The 12,767-nt window shown below is 31.5% G+C and overlaps 1 protein-coding gene across 1 annotated transcript; it reads left to right on the top strand.

Moving 5' to 3' along the window:
• The first annotated feature begins 4,651 nt into the window (after window positions 1-4,651).
• Window positions 4,652-12,512, top strand: LOC148203471 (cation/H(+) antiporter 15-like). Its single transcript, XM_088107615.1, has 4 exons — window positions 4,652-4,664; window positions 9,767-9,954; window positions 10,135-11,136; window positions 11,262-12,512. The coding sequence occupies exons 1-4, from the start codon at window positions 4,652-4,654 to the stop codon at window positions 12,510-12,512; spliced, it is 2,454 nt and encodes an 817-aa protein (XP_087963741.1).
• The last annotated feature ends 255 nt before the right edge of the window (window positions 12,513-12,767 follow it).

The raw sequence follows: 12,767 nt of genomic DNA, 5'->3' as shown, positions 1-12,767 counted from the left end.
CTCATATGTCTGATAAATGTTTAGATATTTTAAAACAAAAATACCATTGTTTTGACTTTAGAACTGATAACTGCAATGCTTATCATGTTGCTAAACAAAAGCGTCTCCCTTTTCCTCCCAATACTTCATATGCTTTACATCATTTTAATGTTATACATGTTGATATTTGAGGACCTTACTCTATTGCTTCTTTACATTCTCATAGATATTTTTTAACCATTATTGATGATCATACTCGATATACTTGGGTACATTTGATGAAAACTAAATCTAAAACTCACAAACATCTAATTCATTTCATTTCATATGTTGAAAACCATTTTAAAACTACCATAAAGGTCATTAGGTTTGACAATGGCAGTTAATTTAATATGCATGATTACTGTAAGACTGATGACATAGTTCATCAAACATCCTGTAATGAAACACCCCAATAAAATGGTGTTGCTGAAAGGAAACATCAACATCTTCTAAATGTCACTAGAGCTTTAATTTTCCACTCTAACATTTCTATTCAGTTATGCTCTCAATTATGCTACTCTCCTTATTAATATCATGCCTACACCTTTTCTGCAAAATAGTTCCCCTTATGACAGGTTGTATCAAAAAGATTTTGATATTAGTAGACTCAAAGTGTTTGGTTGCCTATGCTATGTCATCACCCTTCAAGCTAATAGGAAGAAACTTGATGCTTATGCCAAGCCTAGTCTCTTTTTTGGGATCCATCCTACTACCAAAGGTTACATAACTTATGAGCCTAGTCTCTTTCTTGGGATCCATCCTACTACCAAAGGTTACATAACTTATGATTTTGACAAACATGATATTAAAATATCTAGAAATGTTATTTTTTATGAAACTGATTAATACCACTGCTTCTCATTAATACCACGTGCACCACACCATTTTTGTTTCTGTTCTATTTTTTTTCTTCTTCCTCTGTATTTTCTTTTTCTATTTCTTCTCTCCCCCTATATAATCCTTCTCTATATTGTACAATAACACCGATTCAAATAACACAAAAAGGGTTGTACGACTCTCTTACTCTATTTCCTTCCTGTACGCTTTTTTGGGTTGTTTCTCTTCTCTTTCCACAATGCATTTACTGATATGCAGATGTGACTCCATGCACTTCCACAATGCACATAGGCTTCCGCTGTTGTTCTTCTATGATGACTCGCTAGAAAATTTGTCATTATAACTAGATGAAGGGTGGTGCGATTGTGGGAAGTTCCAAAATTTCACCTTCCAAGTTCTCATGTTCTTGTTGCGTGCAAACATGCTCACCATTACTTTGACATGTATATCAATCTTATGTATTGGTTGGATGTAGTGAACAACGTTTCTGATATTTATTCAGAGAGTTTAGACATGAAAATTATTGACTAACCCATCAAGGCCCAAAACTCTACCCCAATCTAGCAACAAGAAGAAGTTCCAGAGGTTGTCCAAAGTCATCACGAATTAGAATTAAAATTGATATTCACAAAGAATGTCAACAAAGAAAACGTTCTTGTAGTTACACTTTCACAAGAAATTAGTATTCATAGAACCCTGATCTTAAAGGACCAACTTCCCATAATTAATTATGTTAAAGTTTTCTAATATGTCATTACAGTCAATAAATAAATACTACTCACTTGTAGTTTTCTAACTTGTTTATCCACGATAATTTAATACCTAAGTTATTTACTCACTTTAATTCAAATTGTATATGTTAATGAATTAGTCACAAACACATGCGTAGGCACGGGTGGTGTTTACTTTTATGTGTGAGATTAATTTTTTAGATTAGTACTTATATTTTAAGAGGTTTAGAGGTTGATTAAATAAATAATATATATTTTTAAAAATATAAAAGTTAGACTATGAAAGAAAAATGTAAGAAGTCGATAATCTAACAATATAATAGTTAAACGATCCAAACAAAATATAAAGAATAAATAATCTAAAATACAAAGACTAGACGATGAGAAAGAAAATGTCAATGATAAAATCCTCTAAAAAATATAAAATATAAAGAATAGACTATACATAAATAAAATATACCATGACTTCCATTTAAAATATTATGATTTTAATAAGTTCATGTATTAATTTATGAAATTTATGAATGTTCTAATTTCAAAGTTTAGAACAATTTTACAAATTAATATAATGTCATAATATTCTCATTTATTAATTTCGAACTATATTTAGGTTTTGTATTTGAGTACATGCAATAGATTAATTTATTTTAAAATATTGCTTTCTTTAATTTGACTATTTACCTGACATTTAACATCAATGTTCAAGATTGTAGAAGTAATATAAAAAAACAAACTATAACGAAAATAACAAAATTAAGACATGACATAATATATGTTTGGTTTAAACTTGAGGAATCTCAAGTGAGTTCTCTTGTGGAAAACAGTCTCAATTGAGTCCTAAATTTTGAAAAAATCGTAACAATTAAACCTTTTTCGTTAAGTGGTGACAGACGGCGTCAAGAGACGCTGATGTGTTGCATAGTAAATAAATTAAGGGATTTTGACATGACAAAATGTAATTGGTCATTATAGTTAAAATGTTAGATTAGGGATTTTATGCACTTCATATTAGGGCTTTCTCAACTAAATAGGGTTAGAGAAAGAGGGATTTGAAAAGGGAATTAGGGATTTGAATGCAAACATGAGACGAGCAAACCGCGTGAAGACATTTGAATTCGAATCGGAGAGAAGACAAAGCCAATCACCTCAGCCTTGATGAACCGAACGTTCACGACAATTAAGGTCAGTTTGCTTTCGTGCTTTGTTTAGTGTTTTGCTTTCGTGCTTCGTTTTGTATTGCGTTTTCGTTTTAGGGATGAGTAATGAGAAATAGGTTTTTTCATTGTGGTATGATTATTTATGCGGTGTTTTATGCGGCGTGGTCCCAATATTGCCTTTTGAAATGTGTAGAACTGTAGATGTTGTGGTCCCTATTTCTTTTTCAATTGTTTAGAAGCAGTGGTCCCTTGTCTGAGTGTTTCGTTGGTGGAGATGTTAGTTTGCTCCCTGATGAGTGCATATTTATGCCCACATTTATGCTTTAAAATTCAAATTTTTGATGGGATAATTGTGCTTAAATGGTTGATTTTAAGTGAATTTGTGATGATTGGAATTGTTGGGTTTGGGAAATAAAGAGACGTAAAAAGTGAGTTTTAGCGCATAAATTATTCTTGGATGTTCTAATGTTTATTTGTGCAGCTGAGAATATAAGTTTTATTGGTCCAAATGGCAATTCAAGGCCCAAAATCAGATTTTATTTGGAAAATTCAGAACGGGCTAAAGTGCAGATAGAAGAAATTTCAGGGCATTTGTGCAATTTTGGAAAGTCAGAAAATCTAAAAGATAAAATTCAGTTGTTGAATTTAATTTGGGAATATCAACAGAAAATATCTTCCAAATAATTTTATCATTATCTAAATATTTTAGTTATTTGGAAGATATAGGATATAAGATAATTAAGTTAATATCTATCAAATATTCTTTAAAACTGATTTAATCTAATGAATATTTGAAAGATATAATATATCAACAGAAAATATCTTATCAACAAACTATTCAGAGTCCAAGCCCAATCAAGCCCTATTTAAAGAGACCCAGAGGACTTCACTTGATTCATTCTCTCATACTCCTCTCACTTTTCTTTCATCTTGTATTCAACTCCATTCATGGAGAGCTAAGCATCTAGGGCTATTCTGTTGTAATTCCATGACGGATTCTGAGGTTACGTTCAGTTAATGCAATTGTTTACTTTGGTTATTGATTTAAGTTGTTCTCTCTATGTCTTTCATCTCTCTATCTTGTTAAAAGCAAATATTTTTGCATCATAATATGTTTGAATCTACATGCATATTGATTATATGAGTTTTAGGGTTTCTAGGTTTAAATTGAAAATCTACTTTGATTTAATTTAGGAACTTTCATATGATTAAATGGTTTTTACTATCAATTGAGAATGTACTTTGGTTGGTAGTAATAATTTCAACTATAATCAATTGAGAATTTACTTTGATTGATTAACTTTTAACTTGGTTAGGAGATTTAAGAATAGACATGATTAAACACAATAGAATTTGATTGAGAATGTACTTTAGTTGAATTTATTGTGAATAATCTAGAAAGGTTTTGCATTTGATTGAGAATTTACTTTGGTTAAATGCATGATCGCCCTCAAATTAATTAAGAATGTACTTTAATTAATTTGAAACTTAAACAATAATCAATTGAACAATTATCCGTGAATAACCGATGATGAATCTATCTTGGAAAAGCAGTAGAATTAGCCTATTTAATCATAACTGTTTTTAAGTTTATTATTTGTTCTTTAAACATTCTCCAAACATCATTTTTATTCATAAGCATTGCATAGCATAAGAGTCAGATATTCAAAAGCAATTCCGTGTTCGTTGGGAGACGACTCAGGGTTACTTTAGCCCTATCTACCTTCTTGAATACTACTTGGCAATACTGAAGTTGCCTTGAAAAGTAGTATTAATTTGATAGCTTCAACGACAGCCTATCACTCCCCCATTTGCGTGTTTGAGTGGTATGGAGTGTAATAGTAGTAATATTTTCCTCCCATAATGTACAAGTACAAAGACTTTGTGCGATATATATAATATAAAATGGATGATGAACGTATTAAAGCACTAGTCCACCATACTTGACACTTTGAATGGTCTTATGATCCAGACACGTGGAGCTATTTTGGCATCTTAGCTTCAGTCAAAGACTTAGAACATATAGATGTGAAAGAGCTTTGGTACTCTTTAGGAGGTTAGTCAGTGCTCGCATATAGGTTAGAACTATTGACTGATGACCGTGGTGCAATGCATATTCTTAACATTGCATATTAAATGGTGAAGTTCATCTATATGTGGTTCATAAAATCATGGAACCACAAAGAATGGAAATGATTGATTGGGGTGATGTTGATGTTGATGGTGAAGTTGCAAGAGAAATGGAGGATGCTGTTGTTGATGGTGAAGTTGCAAGAGAAATGGAGGAGGGTGATGGTGATGCTGAAGTGGCAAGAGAAATGGAGGATGCTGATGCTGATGGAGAAGTTGCAAGAGAAATGGAGGAGGGTGATGGTGATGCTGAAATTGCAAGAGAAATGGAGGAGGGTGATGGTGATGCTGAAGTTACACCCAACCTCCTTGCATTGCCACTACTGTGTTGAATGCCCCAACTGTTGCATGTGCAAGACGAAGACGAACGAGAGATTCCTCAACTGAACAGTGTTGTAGTTCTTCCTTCCACAACATCTTCTTTCTCAAGACGAAGAACAATGACAAATTCTACCTCAAGGACCTCTCTAAATGTTAAGGCAACCATAATAATTTTAGCCTCCACGTGAAAATCATGATTACAAAAACACATTAGCCAGTTAATTAATACACAATGACACTTGCTCTAAAAAAAATACAGCTCAACATCTCTTGACATCGTCTATCACCACTTAACGAAAATGACTTAATTGTTATGATTTTTCAAAATTTAGGACCCAATTGAGACCGTTTTCAACAAGAGAATCCATTTGAGATTCTTCAACAAATATGAGGATCACCCAAGGGTTTAAACTTATATGTTTTATATAAACTTTACGTGTCCATGTAAACCTTACAATAAAACACACAAAAAAGAAAGAAACTTATCATATAAAGATGAATCACATATTATTCTCGCTTAAATTGTTTTTGTTCTTGCTTAAGAAAGTTGTTTCCAAAGGGACTAAAATAAATAGATATTTACCTAATAAGAGTAACTTTTATGTTGTTTTTCCTTGCTTCCATGTTAGCTTAAAAATAAATGATGTAACCTTCATGTAATCCATGGAAAGAGAACAATCCTTTCATCCACGGTCAATCTTGATTAATTTTTTTGCGGACAATTTTTTATTAACACTATGCATTTTATTTCCTTATTAGATCGTATGACTTATCCTACAAAAATTATGAATTTGAGTGACTAAAACACTAAAATAAATATAAATAAATTAAATATGAAATTTAATAAATAAAAGTAGGACAAAAATCTCACCAAATTGGTTGCTTGACAATAATTTCTTGACCGTATAACCGAGAAATGAATCAATGATTTGTGAATCAACGGTTAAAGTTTAACAACATGGAATGGAACTTGCATATTTCTTTATATACAGTAATATGAAAGCTTTAAATGAAATGTTTTTATTTACACGGAAATAATAACAGTTTTATTTCTCAAGCGATGACAACAATTCGTAAATAACATAACATTGTGAAATTGATAAAACTTTTCAATTTCCAATAGAAAACAACTAATTTAATGATTTGGAAAGATTATACAAAATTTTAATATAATTTTAAAACATCAGACTTTTAATAACTAAACTGAATTAATATATGATAATTTAATAATATAAACATTTATAAATATAAATAATAAGTATTACTAAATTACTAAATGTACTTTATATATGATATACATAAATAAAATAGATTTACAGTAAGGATTGCTAAATATATTTAAAATATAAAATATATTTAATTCAGCAATACAAAAACTAACTTCAAAATTGTTAACTAATTTGCGAAAGAGTTCAATATAAAAAGTACACATTGAACATAAGTCACAAACAATTTATAATAGAATATATAATAAGTATTACTAAACCAATAAATTAAAAAAAGTTTAACACTGATTTAGAAAACTCATACATTCAAAATTTTGTTATAAGATAAAGGTGGTAATGCGAAACGATCTGCCCATCTTGGTTTGAGCCACGTTGGATTTACAAAAAGTAAACCATCTGCACCATCTTGGTTTTGGATTTACAAAAAGTGTGTCGGGCTAACTTGCCCCGAAATTAAAAATATAAACTAAGGAAAAAATTTTAACAATTTTTTTGACAATTTTTTTATAATTGCTTTATCTAATAGCTTGTGATTGATTTTAAATATACAAATCAATAAAACAATAACACATAATCAATTATAAAAAAGTAATTAAAAAAAGTTAAAATATCATTTTCCATGAACTAATTTATCTTATGGGCTTTGCATGACATCGCGGGGGATTATTTATATTTATTTTAGTTTTGTTATTTTGAATTACATATTATATCTAAAAAAGAAAAAAAAAACTTAGTTTAATTAAAACAAAAAACAATTATAATTTTTGAATTGTTAGTTTTTAGTCGTGGCTATTAAGAGATTTTTTGTTGAAATCATAAATAATATTAATTATAATGGTTATATTCACTGATTTATTAGAATATTTAATTAGTAATCTTTATATTTATAGATATTAAATCATTATAAATCACCTTTATTATATTATAAATATTTGTTTTTCTATTTAATATTATATATATATATATATATATATATATATATATCTTTTTTCTTTTTTGCTTTTTTCAATTTGTCATGGGGGTATGCGAACATATGGAAGAACATAAGCTCTAAAAATTCAATTGCCCCGATGTATTAAGGATGCAACACATTTTTCTATAAGTAACTATTAAAGTGGATAAAAATTGTTATAGAGGAATTAAACAGGTTTTAGATCTAAAATCTCAGAACATCATTTAACATTTAAAGAATATTGGAAACCGAGGTCAACAAATGTGACCCTTCAAAACTCACAAATATTTAAAATTTACAACAACAATATAGTATAATAATTGAAAAATATGATATAATAATTGAAAAATATAGTATATAACTGAAAAATACAATCTAATACTAATTTTAATATTAACTTTAAGTTTAACTCAATCCACAAAATTGTAAGATTACATATTCTAAATTAGTCTTATTAATTGATATGAACTTCCAACACTATAAATAAGAAATTTAATAATTATATAAAAATCACATTACATAATTAAATAATTATATAATTACATCATTCAAATATGAAATGATAAATTATGCAAATAGTATTTTATTTAAACATTGAAACATGAACTTTAAAATCGAATTTCCTTTTATATATACATAATTATCTTAAAAGAATTAGTAGTGTTAGAAAAATAGAGACATGAGTGTATTATTACATACTGTAAATTAATTTATTTTTCATCTTTGAAAAATAATTAATGATAAAAGCATATGACAACTTTGTTTATTTCGAATTGAATATTTGTGAAAATTATATTTTTTTTTAACAATAGTTTCCTATAATAATTTCAAAATTAAAAACCAAATAGTAAAACAATAAACTAATCAAATAATTCAAATTCATATTTTTAATTGAAAATATTGTAAACTGAAAAAGAAAAGTGTAACTTCAATGTGTTAAAAAAAAAGCCAAACACTCATATCTTACCAAATCGTGGCATTGGCCAAAACATTAACAGATTTGCAAGAAGAATGAAAAGAAATTCAGATTTACACAAAAAACAAATCAATAAAGTTAAAAAATGTTTCAAACACTAGTCCTCATAAACACCAATAGCTCAAACATTTAGATCTTACATAAAAACAATTTGAAACCCTAATTATAAAAATATACCAACTTGAATGATTTGAACAAAAACTAGGGCAAAACAATATATAGAAACCTAGAAACATAGAAACCTTCACATCCATCATAAAAAACATTTGAGTGAAGAAGCCATCACCGAAAAGAGTAACACATTAGATGGAAGAAACATAGAAACCTTCATATCGATCATAAAAACAGAAGCAAAAAGTTAAAAATGATTACTTTTAAAAACTAGAGTGATATCTTACTCATTACTTTGGTTACACAGTGGTATATAACTTTCAAATCCTGAACGAAGAAGACGTTGCCAAAAAACGAATAAGATATTTGGTATAAGAAACAAAGAAAGTCATTTGGTCGGTGCACTGGACAATGCAGCATGTGAGAGAAGCTACAGTATAAAACAGCATGTGGAAGATGCTACAGTATTGATGTGATCCATTAAAGTTCAGAATTACCTGACCTAGAATAAAAGTGTTATCTTTGTAAATATAATGCTCAGAGTGTTATTTGAATATAAAATGGAATAGTGGTTATGTTAGAATGCAGTGCTCGTGTAAATAAATATTTTATTCTCTCAAGAATTTTTATTAAAATATTTTAATTAATAATAAATTAAGCATGTTTTATTTTTCTATTTGTTTAATTTGAAAAATTACACTTTTCTATTCATCCAACATATTATTTCCATTGAGTGAGCTGTTTAAAGCAAAACAAGTTATAAGATAATATTATTTGTTTTGAAAGATGATGTTGTTTTAATGATCGGAATCATTGAACTAATCATTTTTATCAATGTTCTGATTCTAAAATCATATGTTTTTACATAATTCCCCTTTTAATTTATAAAATATAAGTAATATTTCTAAATGGTAAACTCTTATATAAATATGAGGATAAGATGATCACTAATTTCGATGTTTCCATTGTAGAAAAAATGGTAGAAATGAATTAAAAATTTGTGAAGTACTTGCCACAAACAAAAATAGAAAATCAGTTAAGCAGTTGCTCGTTATTGAAGACAAGAAAACAACATAACTCAGACATGGTTGCGTTTTTAATTTTTTGGTTCCCCCACTAATTTCCTTTGTTATTCTTCCTTCCATCATTAATGGATCAAATAGATAATTTTGGTGACAAATATATACGTCAATAATTTGCAAAACAAGAAGAGAGAAGAAGGAGAAAAGAAAAAATGGAAGAAAATGTAATTGACATTACAGGTGTTTAAGATACAAGTGACAAGCATAGAGGTATGGCAGAAGTTGGAAAACGCTTCCTAGAGTATCAACTTATCGTCGATAATCCCAATCCTGTTTGGAAAAGTGAAAACTTATTAAGATTCAATCTTCCACAATTTACCTTTCTATTGCTTTGCATGATCGCTCTCACCCGCATTATACACTACATTCTAAGACCTTTCAATCAACCACATTTCGTTGCTGAATTTCTTGTAAGTGCACTCATTTCTCTATTTTACAAATTTTTAAATACGATTTCTTTCATTCATTCTTTTTTAGGAACAAAATTAATATTGTTTTGTTTCTTTCTTTCCAATACTTTCAATTCTTTTTTTCATAGTTACTTTGTGGGTATTAAAATGTATTATCTTTTATACTTGTTGGTGATTTAGGCAGGTTTACTGGTATGTCCACAACTGGTGGCAGGAACGATAGCGTTTACATTTGTGGCACCACCAAAAGCTCTTCTTGGTATAGAGACCATGGGACATCTAGGTCTCATCTACAATGTCTTCCTAACTGGCTTGGAGATGAACCTAGACGCTATCCTGCTAGCAAGAAGAATGGCCACAACCATTGCTATGGTTAGCACCATCATTCCAATGTTATTAGGAGCTGCAATATATTCTATGGCTCAAGCTCTCTACAAGGGTCCTAACCTTGACATGTCACTTTACAACACACCTAGTGCATATTTATTCTGGGCTTTGGTCCTCAGTGTCACAAACTTCCCTGTCCTCGCTCACATTCTTGCTGATCTTAAGATCCTCTATACAGAGCTAGGTAGATTGGCTGTAACTGCAGCCACAATAAGCGACTTCTACAATTGGGCAATGTTTGTGTTGCTCATCCCATTTGCTTGTCATAGTCAAAGACCCTTTCTCTCGGTGATATTAACCATTTTCTTTGTGCTCTTCTGCTACTTGGTGTTGCGCCCATTCCTTACCAAGTTGTTGAATAAGGAAACAGAAAATAATGAGTGGGACAATTACAAGTTATCGTATGTTCTGGTTGGTGTTTTGGCTTGTGCACAAGTGACTGAAATTCTAGGTACACATTCCGTTGTTGGAGCGTTGGTGTATGGATTGATGCTTCCTCGTGGAAAATTTTCTGACATGTTGATCGAAAGGTCAGATGATCTTGTCTCCATGTACCTGGAACCGTTGTTCTTTGTTGGCTGTGGCATAAGATTCGACTTTTCTAGTTTTAAACTGCACAAAGTTCTTAACGTGATCATAATTATTGTCATGTCATGCTTCACTAAGATTGTGAGCACTGTAATAACTGCATGGTTCTATGGCATGCCTTTTCGAGACGGTGTGGCACTTGGAGCACTTTTGAACACCAAAGGCATCTTGCCGTTAGTAATGCTAAACATTGCAATTGACAGACAGGTATTAGTCATAGTTTAACAAGCATTTGTCTATGTTCTTTCTCTCTCTCTCTCTCTATATATATATATATACTCACAGACACATTATTTTCAGTAAGATAATACTGAAGTGCATGTTATTTTCAGATTTTGAGTAGGGATTTCTATACAATCATGGTTGTGGCCAGTGTTGTGATGACCATACTAGTGACTCCGACCATCAACTTCATATACAAGCCAAGAAAGCAGTTTAAGAAAAACAAGCTGAGGACTGTGCAAAACTTGAAGGCTGATGCAGACATCAGAATTATGGTCTGCGTTCACAACCCTCGCCATGCCACAGGAATGATGAGCATTCTCGAAGCATGCAGTTGCGCCAATGCCACCCATCTACGCGTGTTTGCTCTTCAACTCATTGAGCTGAAAGGACGTGGCACTGCCTTTCTGATAGACGAGGGCGGTGGTTCCCAACAATCACAAGCAGACACTGAGAGCATCAGAGATATCTTCTCAGAGTTCAAACTAGAACGAGGGCTCACCAACGCTAGCGTGGAGACTCTCGCTGCAGTGTCCTCCTATGAGACCATTCACAAGGACATCTACAACATAGCTGACGAGAGACAGACGTCCTTGATTCTCCTTCCGTTCCACAAACATTCAGGCGTGGAGGGTGCCCTAGAGGAGACAAACCCTGTGTTCAGAGAGATAAACAGAAATGTGATGCGCTATGCACCATGTTCTGTGGGAATCTTGGTTGACCGTGGACACAGGTTACCGTCTGAGATGAACATGTATGTTGCCATTGTCTTCATTGGAGGGCCTGATGACCGTGAAGCCTTGGCTATTGCTTGGAGAATGGCAAGGCATAAAAGGATTCATCTCTCAATGGTAAATATTCTTCTGTTTGGAAAGGTTGCTGAAGTGGATACAAGTGAAACAATCAATGATGAAGCCAACGGGATACTGTCCCCTATGTTGGACAGTGTAAGGGAAAAGGAGTTGGACGAGGAGTATATGAGTTTGTTCAGACTCATGGCAGTGAACAATGAGCATTCCGTAACTTATTCAGAGAAGGAAGTGCACACTGCTGATGATATTCCGTTGGTTCTGGATGAATTGGAAAGGGAGGGCTATGATTTGTATGTTCTAGGGCATGGAAAAAGAAGGAACTCTACGGTGCTGTCAAAATTGTTAGAATGGACTGATTGTCCTGAACTTGGGGTTATGGGGGACATGCTTGCATCGAATACTTTGGGTTCATGCTCTTCGGTGCTTGTGGTGCAACAGTATGGGTTTGGAGGTATGAACTTGAGGTCTATTAACCAAACCACATGTGAAAGCAATGATGACGACATTGAAGCAATTTTTAAGGTCAAGAGCATCAAATATAATTGGTGAAGTAAGATCTCATGGATATGAGTTTTCAAATCAAATGGAATGGATTAAGTAGTGAGTGATTAAGGAAACTGCAAAGAGGGTCATGCAGCATGAGCTAACCAAGAAATTAATCCAAAGCTTCAAATATATATATATGCACGTGAAAGGGGAGTTCTTGTAATGGCTAGATGCCCCATATTGAGACGAAAATGTTCATGTTAATCCACCAAACAATTATCTTGTGGAGAAACGTGTGGATAGTTTGTACTTCTAGTT

Source organism: Vigna umbellata, chromosome 2, assembly GCF_029865625.1.
Source record: "Vigna umbellata cultivar VRB3 chromosome 2, Vumbellata_1.0, whole genome shotgun sequence".
NCBI lineage: Eukaryota > Viridiplantae > Streptophyta > Magnoliopsida > Fabales > Fabaceae > Vigna > Vigna umbellata.
Note: the sequence above shows the minus strand (reverse complement) of the source record. Positions and strands in the feature narration are given on the sequence as shown.

Bases quoted from the DNA above. Each gene is read 5' to 3' on its own strand.
- LOC148203471 (XM_088107615.1), top strand. The intron at 9,955-10,134 runs GTAAGTGCACTC...TTGGTGATTTAG, and splicing joins ATTTCGTTGCTGAATTTCTT to GCAGGTTTACTGGTATGTCC. The intron at 11,137-11,261 runs GTATTAGTCATA...TGTTATTTTCAG, and splicing joins ACATTGCAATTGACAGACAG to ATTTTGAGTAGGGATTTCTA.